Source organism: Sceloporus occidentalis, unplaced genomic scaffold (genome assembly GCF_023333645.1).
Source record: "Sceloporus occidentalis isolate IW3139 unplaced genomic scaffold, rSceOcc1.0.p SCAF_3, whole genome shotgun sequence".
Taxonomy (NCBI): Eukaryota; Metazoa; Chordata; class Lepidosauria; order Squamata; family Phrynosomatidae; genus Sceloporus; species Sceloporus occidentalis.
Genome location: NW_028316983.1, coordinates 248,032,601 through 248,049,452, shown reverse-complemented (window position 1 = coordinate 248,049,452; position 16,852 = coordinate 248,032,601). Strand labels below are relative to the sequence as shown.

At 46.5% G+C, this 16,852-nt stretch overlaps 1 protein-coding gene across 1 annotated transcript in view; it reads right to left on the bottom strand.

Moving 5' to 3' along the window:
• Positions 1–355: 355 nt before the first annotated feature.
• The window catches only part of KIFC2 (kinesin family member C2), a 44,939-nt gene continuing 28,442 nt past the window's right edge, over positions 356–16,852 (bottom strand). The window contains exons 14-19 of the mRNA XM_089518151.1: positions 14,787–14,891; positions 11,736–11,866; positions 9,056–9,179; positions 6,095–6,224; positions 4,150–4,379; positions 356–2,623 (exon numbers count right to left, since the gene is read on the bottom strand). Of these exons, the coding sequence (XP_089374277.1) occupies positions 2,498–2,623; positions 4,150–4,379; positions 6,095–6,224; positions 9,056–9,179; positions 11,736–11,866; positions 14,787–14,891 (846 nt within the window). The 3' untranslated portion in view covers positions 356–2,497. The remainder of the gene's footprint in view (positions 2,624–4,149; positions 4,380–6,094; positions 6,225–9,055; positions 9,180–11,735; positions 11,867–14,786; positions 14,892–16,852) is intronic.

The window sequence follows — 16,852 nt, the reverse complement described above, 5'->3', positions numbered from 1 at the left end:
ACAAGGCAGCCCTGCTTGGGTCTGGCAAAGGCTTTTCTCCATGCCTCTCTTCCTAGAGACCAGGAACCCTCCAAGGCCAGGCTGTAAATGTTGAGCTTTGCTTGAAAGTGGCTGGTAGTTCCGGGATTCAGAAGGAGCCCACAGCCTGAGAAATTGTACTGCAACTCCCAGAATCCCCCATGCTGGTTGGAATACTGGCATATAACTGTCCACCGTCCAAAAGGAACTTTTCTAAGCTCTGAGAGGGCTTCCAAACTCTTTTTCTCCAGGATCCACATTCTGGAATCGGAACAGTGAATAAAATGCATCCTTGCTGGCATTTAGGCAGAGAGAGACCTTCAAGAAGGCAGCAGAGTTTAGCAAAGGGAGCAGAATTCTGGTTTATTGTCCTGGGAAGCATCCAGCATCAGGTCAAGAAAGAGAAAAGCAAGGAAAACACAGAGTCCAGAAGCACAGACCCCTCCATGCCACCCCTGCTGAAACTTGAGGGCCAGGATGATGGGCCTTCAAAACACATAGTTTTTTCCTTCTGGGCTCAGGTGGAACAGGGGACTCAACTGCCCAGCATCCGAAGGCAAAAGCCCCAGGGCTCCTTCCCATGGATACAGTCCCAAAAAAGCAGCAGAGCTGTTTCCCCATGGAGGGAGGGCAGCCCCACGAGAAGATACAGATTGTGGAAAGGAAAGAAATGGGGAGCAGCAGCTCTTTCTGATTTTGGGGATGCCAAGGTGGCCATGGGGCATTGGCCAGAGAAGGGAAAGGGAGGCTCAGCTGTGAGTGCTCTGGTATTGGGGGTTCACCTAAAGCCAAGAGGGGCTTCCATAGGATCATAGAGCTGGCCATCCAGTCCAACCCCAAATCTGCCATACAAGAACTCTCAATCAAAGAATCCCTGACAGATGCCCATCCAGCCTCTGTTTAAAGACCTCCAAAGAAGGAAACTCCACTATACTCTGAGGAAGGAGTATCTTCCACTGTCAAACAGCTCTTGCTGTCAGGAGGTTCCTTGTAATGTTGAGGTGGAATCCTGGAGCTTGCATTCACTGTTCCAGATCCTATTCTCTGGAGCAGCAGGAAACAAACTTGCTCCCTTCGCAATATGACATCCATTTAACATAAACATAAACAGGGCTATCATATCACCTCTTAACCTTCTCCTCCAGGCCAAACATCCTGGAGAGGGATGTGTGCCCTTGGCAATTTTTCTCTCACCTGCGTTTCCACAGATGAAACCAAGACACACATGGCCAAGCAACGCCAGACTGCAGTCAGGTGACAAAAATCATTAACAAAGAACACAAGCTAAAAGAGGCTGCAGCAGTTTGCTTTTGCCTGAGCCTCCTGGGAAGGACATGATCCTGCCCCACCTCCCATTGCTGGGTTAATAAAACACAAACTACTTTTGCACTTCGAACTCAGTTTGCAGCAATGAGGACAAAGGGAGGAAGTGGGAGGAAGAGAGAGAAACCAGGACATTTTCAAGGCAGCTGAAAAAGCAGGATGGCAGAGGATTAATCAGGGCAACTGGGGGGTATGCAAGGGTTTGCTGGCTAAAAACTATTCCATAACTATATTTTTGTGGGTTTTTCAGGCTATGAAGCAGTTTTCTAGAAGAGTTTATTCCTGATGTTTCACCAGCAACAGCTGCTGGTGAAACATCAAGAATAAACTCTTCTAGAACATGCCCCCGTAGCCCAAAAAAACCCACAAAAATTATGGATGCTGGCCATGAAAGCCTTTGACTTCACATATTCCATAACTCTGACTCTACCTTTCCAAGCACATGGAGGGGGGGGGGGGGAGAGAAAGATAGAGATGCACATGGAGGAGGGAAGGGGAGGTGCATTCAGACATGCAGGTCATAAGTCCAGCCTGCCAGGTGAGGAAGAGGTTCAGTCGTGCAGCTCCTCACCTGACCCTTTCAGCAAGGCATGGCAGACATGGGGCAGCAGCAGGGGGAAGTGCACCCTCTTTTCACAGCCCAAAGTCTTTTCATTTACAAAAGAGTGGGGAGACATTAGGACAGTGGGATGGAATTGCAAGTGGGGCCCATGGAGGTGTTGGTGAAATTTTGAGGCCCAAAAGAGAATGATGCCAGGGCTGCCAGTCTGAGGACATCCAACGGACGAGGTGGAAGGGACATTGGAGTTCTCACAGTGCCATGGGATAGCAAGGCATGGGTGGTCATCACTAGGCCATGATCCTAAAAGCAATGAGGAGCTGACCTCTTGCAAGGTTGAAGTGATGGGGATGATCCCAACCCACTCTTGTGATCTGGGAGGAAATGGAACCATTCCTCCTACTCTCCTTCCTTCAGAAGGGGCAGAGAGAGTGATTTCTTGCCCCATAAGGACCAGCCTGCTCAGAGAGGAGGAGAATGAGGAGGTCCCATCCTTTGCGTGGATTGAGAGCCCTCTGAATCCTCTGTGGCTGCCATGGTTCTTGCTCCCAGTCCATCCCCCGGAGGGCTGCAGAAAGGTCTCCCTTGAGGAGGGTCTCAGACGTCATGTTGGGCTGATGAGTTGATGCGTCGGGCGGCCGGGCCCAGCTCCACTTTGCAGACGCGCTGGGCAAACTTGAGCGAGCAAATGGATTCACCCACATTTTTCTCCAAGGGAGAGATCTGAGGAAGAGGAGACAGAGGAAGAGGGGAAAGTTGCTGGCTTGTTGTTGCTAACTGCCCTCCAGTGTACTTTGACTTGTGGTGACCCAATGGATGAGACATCTTCCTCCACTGCTCTGCTTAGGCCTTGTAGAGTCAGACCCATAACCTCTCTAACTGAGTCTATCCATCTGGCATGTGGTCTTCCTCTCTTTCTACTGCCTTCTACCTTTCCTAGAATTACTGTCTTTTCTAATGCAGAAAGCTCCAAATCTTTCCCAGCCTGCATTTACATTTGTCTCTCCACATTCGTTAGGGTTAGGGGCACAAGACCCCCGTGAATATGGAAAAAACGCAAATAACAAAAACACCATGTTTTTACCTGAGAGGACACTTCTCTAGGAATCTCTAGGTCCTCCAGTGCAACTCTGTGGTCGACGTCCGACAGACACTGACCATAGAACTCCAATGGAGGAGCTACAAAGGCCTAGTAGAGTATCCTCTCTAGGAATCTCTAGGTCCTCCAGTGCAACTCTGTGGTCGACGTCCGACAGACACTGACCATAGAACTGCGCTGGATGAGCTACAAAGGCCTAGTAGAGTATTCTCTCTAGGAATCTCTAGGTCTTTCAGTGCAACTTTTAGTTAAAGTTGACCATAGAGTTGCACTGGAGGACCTAGATGTTCCTAGAGAGAACATATTATTCAAATCTGTGAATAATCAAACCCGCAAATATCAAAGCTGCAAATATGGAGGGATGAGTGTATTTATTTATCATCTGTATGCCACCTTTTTCCCAGAGTGAGTCAATTTAAAAACACACTGTATAATAAAAAATTTAAAACAATTAAAATCACTGCATAAAGCAGTATAAAATCATTGGAAAGACATACAAAATTGTAAAAAGGCAAATAAAATCTCCCAGTAAGGAGTATTTGACTGAACCGACTGGGAAGGCCAAACCTCTCTATCCTAGTCTCCTCTCACCTCACTGTGAGTTAACTGAGTAAAAACTCCTTTTGAGCACAATTTGAGGCAACTGAAGTAAGTTGAGGACAAAGGGGGAAAGTGCGAGGAGGAGAGAGAAACCAGGACATTTTTAAACCAGCTGGAAAAGTGGGATTGCAGAGGATTAATCATGGAAGTTGGAAGGTATGCAAGGGTTTGTTAGCCAAAGGCTATGGCATAATTCTGACTCTGCCTTTCTAGCTGCGAAAGGCTGCATCCTCACAGCAGAAATGATCTGATCTGACACCACTGTAAATGCCATGGCTGAATGCTATGTGGCACCAAAGCTTCAAACTGGATTATTTCTGCTGTGCAAATGCAGCCAAAGTGAGATGGCAGATAGTTAACCAGGGTTATCTTTTCCAAAGGCAGTTGGTGGGTTTGGAAGGGTTTGCTAGGTAAAGTCTATTCCATAATTCTGACTCTACCTTTCCAGCTGAGACAGCAGGTAACTAACCAGGACTATCTCTTCCAAACTGGGATGGTTGGAGGGTATGGCACCCAACAAGCCTTGAAACCCTCACATCCATTCGCTCACCTGCACCATCATTATGGTCTTGCTGCCCTTCCCCAGGGAGTCCTGCAACAGGTAGGTGAGTTTGGAGTTCCTAAAGGGCACGTGGGCCTGCTTGGCGCGCAAGGCCTGGATCACCTCTCCCAGGGCCAGCAGGGACTTGTTGATATTCTGGGCCTCCTTCAGGCGCTCGCCCTGCGCTCCAGACTTCCACACTCGCTCTGAGCCGGCCAGGTCCACCAGGTTCAGCTTTCCTGCAGAAGAGAAGGAAGGTGAGAAAGGATGCAGGAGTCGCCATGGGTCGGTCACCCCTCCGAGGGACTTGCAGCAACTCCGGCTGGGATGATGATGATGATGATGATGATGATGATGATGATGATGATGATGATGATGATGATGATGATACATTTTTATATACCACCTTTCCAAAGGGTCATGGTGGTTTACAATGTTACATAAACACATAAAATACATAAATAGTTTATGTAAGCAAATACATAAAATACCTAAATAATACTTTAACGTATACGACTAAAATTCCACCCCTCATCCCTTAACTAAAATCCAATCATCAAATTCCAATTTAAATTCATTAAATATTTTAAAAAGATAAACTTAAAATAAGCAAGTTAAAAGTTAAATTTTAACATTTTAAAATAGGTCGGCATAGGAGGGACATTTGGGGCAAACAGGGGTCCTGAGCTGATGAAAACACTTTTTGTGGCACTGAAGGGTGATGGGATGAAGTGGGTTTAAATTCATTCTGCTCCATGTTAGCCTATGGCCAAGAATCAGGACCCTGGACAGGGAACTTGGAAAGCGATACGACAAACAGTCTTTATACATAGGTTTTGCAGGCTCTGTGGCCAAGGTCTAGAACAGTTTATTCCTGGTGTTTCACCAGCATCTGTGGCTGGCATCTTCAGAGATGCCATCTGAAGACGCCATCCACAGATGTTGATGAAACGTCAGGAATAAATGCTTCTGGGACATGGCCACAGAGCCCAAAAAACCCACTAAAAACTATGGATGCTGGCCATGAAAGTCTTCGATTTTACCCAGTATTTATACACACACACACACACACACACACACACACAACTCCAATGTAAATATGTTATTGAGAGCTAGTGATTTGAGCAATTGACTACAGCTCTGAAGATCAGGGTTCGATCTTCTGGTGCAAAAAGCCCATTGAGACTTCCAGATTCCCAGACCTCTGCAGTCAGTCTACTCTATAACCATACTTTTTACTTTATTTCATTTCATTTGTTTAGGGAGCCAGAGTGATGTAGTGGTTTGAGCATAGGAGCATAGGACTAGGACTCTGGAGATCAGGGTTCAATCCCCCACTTGGCTTTGGAAACCCATTGGGTAACCTTGGGTGAGTCACAAAATCTCAGCCTCAGAAAAACCCAGAACAGTCGCCATAAGTCAAAAACAACATGAAGGCTCACGACGACAACAAATATATTTGCACTGGGGTTGTAGTGATGGGCATGTGCAGTCCTTTAAGATCTCCTGGGAGGGCTAATGTGCCCCCTTAGCCTTCTGCAGTTTCCCAGACCTGCTCTACAGGGACATTTTTGCGAAGGTTTGGAGGGCCCTGGTGTATTTTACCACCTGGAGAGGCCTTTTTTTAGCAAGAGGAAATGACTAAATGTCAACTTCTATTCAATTCCTATTCAATATCCTGTGCCTGAAATGGCCCGGGGGGGGGGGGGTATGTGTCACTCACCCAGCATAAATGCCCCAAAGCCCCAGAGTGCACCTGGGGACAAAATATTGCATTTTGCCCACATCTGTCTTAGGAGGATGCCCAGCAGCCAGAGTCTTCCTTCCTGATTTCAGAGAGACAGCCTTCTGCCCCCAAAGCAACCTCCTTCGTCCCAGTTCCTGCCAGGTTCCAGTCCCATTCCACCACCATGACCCATCACCACCCCACAGATATAGGTGTCCCTCTAGGTACCTGTGACCTTGGTGCCACTGGCCAGCTCTGTGCCAGTAATGGTGACGGTGAGGAGAGCATGGGAACGAGAGCTGCGTTCGTTCATGTGGGTGGAAGAGGTTGCCCGGTTCCGCTTCCCCAGCAAGAGCATCTGCAAGGAGTCAAAAGGAGGAAGGGGTTCAATGTAGGTTGGCATCATACATGAATTCCACACATGTGTTTCCCTTCTAGAAGTTATCAGCCCCGTAGACACAGCATTTGATGCTGAGCCATAGTCCACATTACTCCATCTTTTGCACCCTGCTTTGTGATAGTCTCCCTCCTTGGAAGTCTTTAAGCAGAGGCTGGGTGGCCACCTGTCAATGGGGATGCTTTGATTGAGAGTTCCTGCATGGCACATTGGAGTTGGACTGGATGGCCCTTGGGGTCTCTTCCAACTCTATCATTCTATGATTTCATGATATGGGTTATATGGGATCAGAAGTTATATGGGATCTGAGTAATGTATGCAGCATAGCTTTATGACACTGTTTTTTTCTGCTTCATTATCCAGCAAATAATCTTATCCATTTTAATAATCTTAATGATATTGTTTTAATGTCATTGTTTACTGTTATGATTTATAAGTTATGGTGGTGGGTGGGTGCAGTTCTGGGGCATTGTATTTTATTGTATTTTAATGTTGTTAATGTTGTTAGGCATCTCAATCTCATTGGAGAGGCGGGGTATAAATAAATGTTATCGTTATTATTTATTATCATCAGTGGGGAAGATGGCAGGATGGCCATCTGTCAGGGATGCTTTGATTGTGATTTCCTGCATGGCAGGGGGTTGGACTGGATGGCCCCTGTGGTCTCTTCCAACTCTATGATTCTATGATTCTATGGGAGCAGACCTGCCCATCGATCATGCATCCAAACAGAAGAGCTGTGGTTCTGGAAGTCCCTGGAGGCCTGGAAAGAAGAGCTTCTCTAAGGGTTTTGGTGGGTGATTCCTTCCATCTTCCCTTAAAAGTGTAAGTGAAGTTGCATAAATAGGTACCTATTTATGAAGCCAGGCCAGTGGGGAAAGCGGGCCTGTGCTTTAGCAGTCTGACTAATCAACTTTAGGGTTTATCCACACTGCAGAAATAAATCACTTTGATACCACTTTAACTGCCATGACTCAATGCTATGGAATTTGGGGATCTATAGTTTTGTGACATATTTAGCCTTCCCTGTCGAAGAGCTCTGGTGCACCACCAAATCCTGTAATGTCATACAGCATTTGGCCACTGAAGTTAAAGTAGAGTCAAACTGCTTTATTTCTGCAGTGTGGCAATAGCTATAGCTCCAGGGGACCAGAATTCAAATCCCTGCTTGGCCATGGATGGCCTTAGGCAAGTCACACTCTCTCAGCCCAAGAAGGTAGCAATGTCAAGGCAAGATCTGAAGAAATCTTGCCAAGAAAACACTATCGGGATTCAAATCCCCACTCAGCCATGGAAACCCACTGGGTGGCCTTGCTCAAGTCACACTCTCTCAGCCTCAGAGGAAGGCAATGACAAACCTGCTCTGAAAAAAATCTCATCGAGAAAACTCTCTGACAGGGAAGCTGAGTTCAGGGTTAAACGCCAGCATGGTGTAGTGGTTTTGAGTATTCATAGAATCATAGAATCATAGAGTTGGAAGAGACCACAAGGGCCATCCAGTCCAAACCCATTCTGCCATGCAGGAAATCCAAATCAAAGCATCCCCAACGGATGGCCATCTAGCCTCTGCTTAAAGACCTCCAAGGAGGGAAACTCCACTACACTCCGAGGAAGGACTCTGTTCCACTGTCGAACAGCCCTTACTCTCAGGAAGTTCTTCCTAATGTTGAGGACTATTGGACTAGGACTCCAGAAGACCAGAGTTCGAATCCCCGCTGAGCTACCGAAACCTACTGGATGACCTTGGGCAAGTCCCACTCTCTCAGCCCCAGAGGAAAGGAATGGCAAACCCCTCTAAACAATTCTTTGCCAGGGTTGCTGTATGTCAAAAATGGCTTGAAAGCACAAAAGAACAACAATTGGGACTTGGATGGTTGCATCTCAGCATCACTTTCAAAACCCACAAAGGTGGGAACTTCATGTCCTTCATAGAGAGTCTAAAATGACCCACTTCTGGCTGTTTTTCTGTTGACAAAGACTTTTCCCTTTAACAAAGAATATTTGCATTGAGTTTTAGGGAACTGAAGGAGGTTGTTGTTGTTTTAAAGAAAGGGCTTTTAGGAGAGTGCTGTACTGTTTTTATTGTTTCACTTGCTTTTATTGTTTCAGTTGCGTTGTGTTGTTTTTAAACTGCTCTCTGAAATTTTTAGCTTCATGTGTTAAAATATTTTTAACTTAGTTCCAGGTCAATGTTGATCTTTTTTAAAAAAATAATTTTATTGAATTTTAATTTAACATAGAATAAATAAGCAACAAACATTCTTTCATTATACGTTTTGCATTATCTCTTTTGTTACGTATTCGATTAAGTTACAAACAAGTTCTTACATTCTTATATTTTCCTTCTCTATATAGATTTTGGTTGATTAATACCAAACTCATATACTGATCTGATCGCATTTTATATTCTTATCTCCCCCCCCCCCCCCCATAGTCTTGACACTTCTTTCCATTCCTCTTCATACTGTTGGATTGTCTAGCCAAGCTATCTAATAGAGCTTGGTCATTTAACTTTATGACCCATTCATCCATTGATGGTATTATATTTGATTTCCAGTACTTCGCATATATCATGGTATGTTAAGAATTGCTTTTTTATCAGTAAGACACCTTGAGCCCTAGTATTGTGGGAAAGGTGGATTAAGCCTGACTTAAGTGAGAGTTGACAGCACTAGGCTAAACAGACTCCAAAAGTTCTCACTCATCTCCCTGTGTTCCTATGCCCAGGCCAGGCTTTAACACTGCCCCACACTGGACCTCTCCCCAAAGCTGACTGTGTCCACTCTGCCAACCTTTTTAATCTCCCGGAGGCTGTGCACCTCAACACTGGTCAGTCCTGGCACATGCAGCTGACCGCTCCCATCCGGATTCAGTTTGACATCCAGTTTCTCTTGGGAATCCTTGGCCAGAAGATCCCTAAAGAGAAGGAGAAAAAAGTAGTTTCTTGTACAGCCCTCCTGGGAAAGATACCATAGATACTCAACTATGGGGCACGATAGACCGCCTGAAAACGGCGGAGTGCAGGCTCCCATTTGAACTCTGGAGGGATGCCGCAGCAGCCAAACCATGCGGCATCCCTCTGGAGTAAAAAGAACCTGTGAAAAGCGCACTCTGCACAGCATGACTGCACCTGTTGCGCGTCCATGACGTAAGCGTGGTGCCCGGAGGTGCGGATGCTGTGCCACACTTGTGCCATGCACACACACCTCATATGGATGACGCCACGTAAATATGGCACTGTACATACATGCTAGGGTTCCGGAGCGTGCGGATGCTGCATGCTCCAGAACCCTAGAATTGGCCCCAGGCCACCACAAACTGTTGACCTCTTGCATAAGTCAAGGTTTTGTAGTCAAGATTAAGGATTTTGATATTACCCATAGATAAGTCAAGGGTAAAATTTAGGGGCCTGTAACAAAGGATGTAAAGAGTGAAACAAAGGGAAATGATGCCAAAGAACTTGGAAAATTCGGTAAGTCATAACTGTTTGTGTTCACCATAAAGGCTGAATGGATGAGATAGTAGAGGGGGTCAGTGCTTCTTTTAGGTGCTCCCAGGATGGGTTAAGCTCTCACCTTTTGCCACACTACTCAGAGGATGCAATAAGAGTTAATGTACAGTACTTACCTACAGATAGACTTGTATACATGTACTTATATTCATTGACCCATGGATAAGTCGACCCAGGTTTTCAGGGTCAATTTTTTGGTACAAGATTTCTAGACTTGTACATGAGTATACACAGTAAGCTTTCAGGATGGCTAAGGTCTCCTGACTACCAGCACGGTTTGTGAATTGGACTATGACCCTGGAGACCATGGGCTTCTTCATCCGGCAAGATTTTACAAACAGTTCATGTGACTTCAACAGATCCCCAAAACTGCAGCTTCAGTTGGCACTTATACAGTACAAGCCAGGGTTTGTGGGTGAGAGGTGCAAGGAATGGCAATGCAAAGGATATTGCTAAGAGTTGGGAGCTGACTCTCTGGACACAGCCTGGGCATCATCATTGACAGCTGCTTAGAAACAAGCCAGGACTGAAGTTCACAAATTTTAGGAGGAAGGAAATAGGAGCAGGGTTTGCTCTGTTGACAGGTTCCCAGCTAAATGTGTGGATCTTGCACTAAGGCTGCATCCACACTGGAGAAATAACCCGGTTTGGCACCACTTTAACTGCCTTGGCTCAAGACTATGGAATTCTGGGAGTTGGAGTTTGTTGTGGGCCCAGAGCAGAGGTGCCAAACTGGGTTATTTCTACAGTATGGATGCAGCCTAAGAGAATTCACACATCCAGGCTTCTGCTGTCTGCAAGCCCAAATGATCCAAAAATTGAATAGGTCACAGATGGGTATCTTCATCTCCATAACGCAGTTAAGCATTCCCCAGTTTTTTTAAAAGGCTCTTTTTCTTCATTCAGTTACACTCAGGCCCTCCAGACACAAGCGCAAAGTGCTGAATGCATTTCATTCTCTGGCAATTCACCTCTCCAAATTGCATAACTGACAGTATCACCCTTTCAGTTGTGTGTTTTCTCTCCTGCAGGGCAGCATCACACTTTAGTCTATTATTATGTGAACAAGGTGATTAATGCAGAACTTCCCTAAGCTATAGCGGGAAAGAAAGACTTTGCAGTAAGATCTGTGGCTGGTTGCTTGCACTGACTTGGGCTAAGGAGACTTTCAGTTTAACACATTTAGTGTTAAAATGTTTGGTCTTGCCTAATGTACCTTGCAGACAAGGCAACACTGTATGTCCTATTGGGCTCAGATCAACGATTCCTAAGATCCTTGGCTTTTATTTCCAGAAAGCATGTCTCTGGTTCCTATGATATCCCTGAAAAATGGGTCCAATGCCTCATTGATTCTTAAAGATAGATCCAGAAAGATCTTCAAAGGTGAGGAGATCAAGCCTTGCTGTTGTTGTTGTGTGTCTTCAAGTCGTTTCCGACTTATGGCAACCCTAAGGGGAACCTATCATGGGGTTTTCTTGGCAAATTTCTTCAGAAAGGGTTTGCCATTGCCATCCTCTGAGGCTGAGAGAGTGTGACTTGCCCAAGGTCACCCAATGGGTTTCCATGGCTGAATAGAGATTTGAACCTTGGACTCCAGAGTCCTAGTCCAACACTCATATCACTAGCAAACAAATCTGGAATGAAACAAATACCAATGAAGGAAAACCATGCATATTTATTAATGAAGAAAAATGTATATTCACAATTATGACCACATAACTTGAGAGAACCAGCATGCTGTAGTGGTTTGTGTGTTGGATTACAACTCTTTGTAGATTTGCCTTAGGGTCGCCATAAGTCGGAAATGACTGGAGGGCACACAACAACAACAACAACAATCCATGGGCTTAAATATCTCCTCCAAACTACCACAGGTGCAGCCAATGGAAATAAAGCATTACCACAGTGCTACGGCTGTGTAGTGTGGATGGACTGTGCAGTATGCACTCCCCACCTCTTACCTGATCACCTCGTTGTAGATCTCCACCATACTGAGGCTGACGGTGTATTTCCATGCCTCTTCCTTGGCTTCCATCTCCCGGTACAGAGCCTGCAGCGCTCGCTGGTTGATCCCGGGGTTATCTGGGACACCCTGGAACCGGAAGGAAAAAGGAAAGGCTCTGGGATCATCTGTCCCAAGGGAAGTCAGGGAGGAAGAGGGAGGTTCAGGTACGATAAAATCTCAGGCTAGCAACTGCTTCATTTGCAGACATCTCAAGTTGCATCTATACTGCAAAATTAATGCAAGCTGACACTGCTTTAACTGCCACGGTTCAGTGCTATGGTAGTCTGGGGCCCATAGTTTTCTGAGCTATTTAGCCTTCCCTGTGAGACAGCTTTGCTGGCACAACAAACTACAAATCCCAGGGTTTCATAGGATGGAGCCACAACTGTTAAAGAGGTGTCAAACTGCATTAATTCTGCAGTGTGGTAGGCAGCTGCCTCCGCCTCTCCAGCCAAATCCTGTAACCCACTTGAGTCTCTGTACTGGGAAGAAGGTGGCATATAAATAAACATCACAATAACATCATAATAATTTCTTAACTCTCCTCCTTCCCTTCTCTCAGGCCAGGGATCGCCCAGCCTTCCTTATCAGGTGGAGACTTCTTTTAACAGGACCACCATCTCTGTGGCACAATGATTAGAACAGAGGGCACCAAAGAAATGTTGGAATGGCCATGGCAGCAGAAGTGAGGCTTATGAGTGGGCACTGGGCAACTCCTTTGGCATTGGGCAATTGCCAGCCAAACCCATTGTTCATCTGAGCATGGGAGTCTACATGTCCCAAAACACTCCCAGGCAGCAATGACTACCGGAGCAAGGAAACTCTGGTGATAGGTCTGGAAACCACCATTCCCAGCAGTAATTCACAACCCAGCAAAGGTGAATGACAATTTAATTGCCAGCAATAAACTCCAGTTTCCAAAAGCACTTTGTGGAAACAGGACCAGGCACATAGCAAGGATAAGATTGCAACAAACGTTCCAAGCGGTGTCACTTTTTAGAATTTGGTTACAGTGATCCTATCTATTACAATTTCATCCAGAGGTTTTGTCAGTCCATTTGGAGGTGCTCCCTAAGGAAGGAGTTCCAAAGTCTGGGAGCAGACACCAAGAAGGCCTTCTCCCTTTCCCAGCCAAACATTCCTGGGAAGGCAGAGGGACTGAGGGATGCCAAGCCACCCACCCACTCCATGGAGTTTATCGCACTGCGTTCTGAGACCGTTCTCATCACGTGATGAGAACGGAACGCATTTGAGTATACCGCACAGTATGTGTTCCAATCGGGTTCTCAGAACGCTTAAATGCGTTCCAAATGTGTTCCAGGAGGGTACAGATATGAATGTGTTCCCAGAGAGCTGGAACGGGATGAGAACGTTCCAACAGAGGTGTGTGCGGTAATCTTATGTGTTCTCAAATCCGTTCTCGCATTCCTCCGTCTCCTGATTGGCTGAAAGAATGACAGGCAGGGAGGGAGGCAGGCAGGCGAGCGACTGCAGTGAGGGAAGCTGTGTGTGTGTGAGGGGGGAAAGAAGGAGGGAGGGAAGGGAGGAAAGTTGGGACAAGTGAGAGAAGAGGAAAGAAGGGAAAGAGAGAGAAAGAGAGAGGGAAACAGGGGGGCCAGAGCAGAGATCAAGAGGGAGAGGGTCTGGCTGCTTCTGTGGGGGCCTCTAGTGTCATGTCCAGCGGGGCTCCTGTGCTGGCAGCCTGCAGGAGGCAAGGATGGCAGGAATGCCCAGGACCTTCTCCTCCTTCCCTCCAGGAAGGAACCCACAAAAGCTCCTCTGTTTGGAGCAACACACAAAAGCAAGCAAACAACTCCCAGAATTCCATAGCAAAGAGCCAGACAAGAATTAAAGCGGGGAGGGAAGCTCACAGGCCCCACCTGGAATATTGTGTCCAGTTCTGGGCACCACAATTCAAAAAGGAGCGTGTCCAAAGGAGCGCGACTAAAATGGTGAAAGGTCTGGAAACCATGCCCTACAAGGAACGACTTAAGGAGCTGGGGATGTTTAGCCTGGAGAAGAGAAGATTAAGAGGTGATATGATAGCCCTGTTTAAATATTTGAAGGGATGTCACATTGATGAGGGAGCAAGCTTGTTTTCTGCTGCTCCAGAGACTAGGACCCGGAGCAATGGATGCAAGCTCCAGGAAAAGAGATCCCACTTCAATATTAGGAGGAACTTCCTGAGAGTAAGGGCTGTTTGACAGTGGAACACACTCTTTCCTCAGAGTGTAGTGGAGTCTCCTTCCTTGGAGGTCTTTAAGCAGAGGCTGGATGGCCATCTGTTGGGGATGCTTTGATTGTGATTTCCTGCATGGCAGAATGGGGTTGGACTGGATGGCCCTTGTGGTCTCTTCCAACTCTATGTTTCTATGATTCTATGAAGGCACACATTACATGCGCACACACACAGGAGGCAAAAGGCTGACAAGCAGCCAAAATGGGGAATTGGGATGACAGCAGAGGACTCTTCTTTTCTAACCGGTTTAAAGAGCTGCTATGGCTGCCGGGGCTCTGCCCTTGGCCCAGTCCCCTCCCTGGCAACTTGCTTTTCTTCGGCTTGAAGAGACCTGCATGGAGCTCCTCCTTCTTCCCAGCCTTGCAAAGGAGGTTTGGGATGTAACTGGCAAGGCTCATCTCTCCTCATTTCTCTTTCTCCCTGCCTTCCTCCCGATCCCTCCTTCTTCCCTCCCTTCCCTCCCTCCTCCTTTCCCCCCTCTCTCTCTCACACACCCCCCTTCCCTCACTGCAGTCGCTCGCCTGCTTGCTTTCCTGCCTCCCTGCCTGTCATTCTTTCAGCCAATCAGGAGACGGAGGCGGCCTTGGTGGAATATGTTCTCGGAACGGTTTCAGGAATCGCTGTGCGGTAAAATGCAGTTCTGATCACGGTCTGATCACGTTCTAGTTTACTAATGCAGTAATATCTGTTCCAGGAAAGTTCTCATCACGTGATGATAGGAACGTTCTCAGAACGCAGTGCGATAATCTCCCATGAGTGAGCCCTTACCTCCATGGTATAGGTCTTGCCTGAGCCCGTCTGCCCATAGGCAAAGATGCAAACGTTGTAGCCGTTCAGGCAGGACATGACCAGCGGCTCAATCTCCAGGAAGACCTGCACAGGGGCAGATGGCAAAGTTAAAGGGAGCAAGCAACACACCTTCCCAAAAAACAGTACTTGCAAAGACTGCAGTGAGGCTGGGAGGCAAATGCAAGGAGGTGCGGGTGCATGTGTGCGCAAGTGACTAGAAAGAGACTATGGCCTGTTACAGACTGCCAAAATAAAGCTGCTTCAGGTCTCTTTGGAGGTATGCTGTTTAAATGATGCATGGGTCCTAAGAGTCCGGAGGTTGCGCCAAAGCCACACTCCATTCCTAAGCACTGGAGTGCAGCTTTGGTGCAGCTTTCGGATTCTTAGGATGCATGCATCATTTAAACAGCATACCTCCAAAGAGACCCGAAGCAGCTTTATTTTGGCAGTCTGTAACAGGCCATTAAGAGGAAAAGCAAAAGAAGGACCAATTCATAAATGCTAGCATGGTGCAGGAGTTTCAGTGTTGGACAAGGACTTGGAAGGCTCGGGTTCAAATCCTTCCTCAGCCATGGAGCCCCAAGTCACCTCTCTCAGCCTCAGAGGAAGGCCATAGCAAACTTCCTCTGAAGAAACATTGGCAAGAAAACTATAGGATAAAGTTGATAATGAATACCCATTCGCTGACCTTGGGCAAGTCACACTCTCTCAGCCTCAGAGGAAGGCAATGGCAAGCCTCCTCTGAGGAAACTTGCCAAGAAAGCCCCATGATAAGGTTGCTTTATGGTCACCATAAATCAGAAATGACTTGAAGTACACAATAACAACAACAAAGGGCCACCATAAGTCAAAAATGAATATGAGGGAAAGGTAACAACGACTTCCAACTTTTCAGCTAACGGTTATGCATGATACGATATCTAACTTCCTTTGTTGCCAACATACTGTCTTAGGTTTATTGATCCTACTAATCTGTTGACCCTACTGTTTATTGATCCTACTAATCTTCAGACCCAGCTATTGCCAATTTCCTTGGTTGTGTTTGTAAAAAAGAAAAATTACAAGGTTTCCAAACTTTTTTAAAACTACAGATTTTTCTTCAAATTAAGACAGTGACCAGCTCCATCGGAAGGACTCTTGCCTCTAAATTGCTAAAAGGTATATAAGCCGCTGCAATTCCGTATATTTTAAATAAAAGAGCCAGATGGCTCACATTTTAAAATTTGGCATCAAATACAAAATTAAATCAAATACTACTACTAATAGAAATCAGGACTCCACCCTCCAAATGCAAAACATTACTTGCTGAGCTTTCTAGTTCTTCTGATACAAGGCCATCTTAAAGAACTAGGTTTGCAGCGCCTCCTGCTGGTTTTCTAAAAACATACACATTATCTTTTGCTTTTGCAGTGGGGGAAAAACCATTCCACAATCTCTCTTTGCTGTTTGTCTCCTCTTCTTCATGGTCTGCTTTCCAAAAGATCCCAGGAATGGGTCTTGGCTTCAGCATCTCTGGGGTGGTTGAATGCGCTCTGGGTTTTAGTGCAAACTTGAAACAGACTTTCCAAAGGGCTGAACCTCTTTCGAGGCTATTGCTCTGCAAGTGCCATGCCCTCCCACAAAATCCCTGACAGTTGCAAGAACTGCAGTGAGACAGATGCAAGGAGGTGAAAGGACATGAGCGCCAACCCTTCAGAGGAGTGCAGTGTGTGCAAATAAGTTTAGTGAGGGAAAAGAGAAGGTTGCATGGAGGGGAGGACAAGCTCAGAGCAAGTGTGTTACCTGCTGCGGCATCAACCACAATTCTGGTCATCCTGGTGGGGTGTGGAGTCCCCTTCCTGGCAGCCACCTAGTAAATCATAAGGGGTCACAAGGCAGCAAGGGCCTGGGTTCAAGTTCTGGCCAAACCAACAGGGTGGACAGTGCCCAGGAGAAGGCACAACCTCCTGGCCCTTTGCCACACAAATGCAACCACCTGATCTAGAAGCATCTCCCTTCCTATGTTAGGCAAAATCCCACAGCTGTGTCAGGGTGGCCCTGCGCAC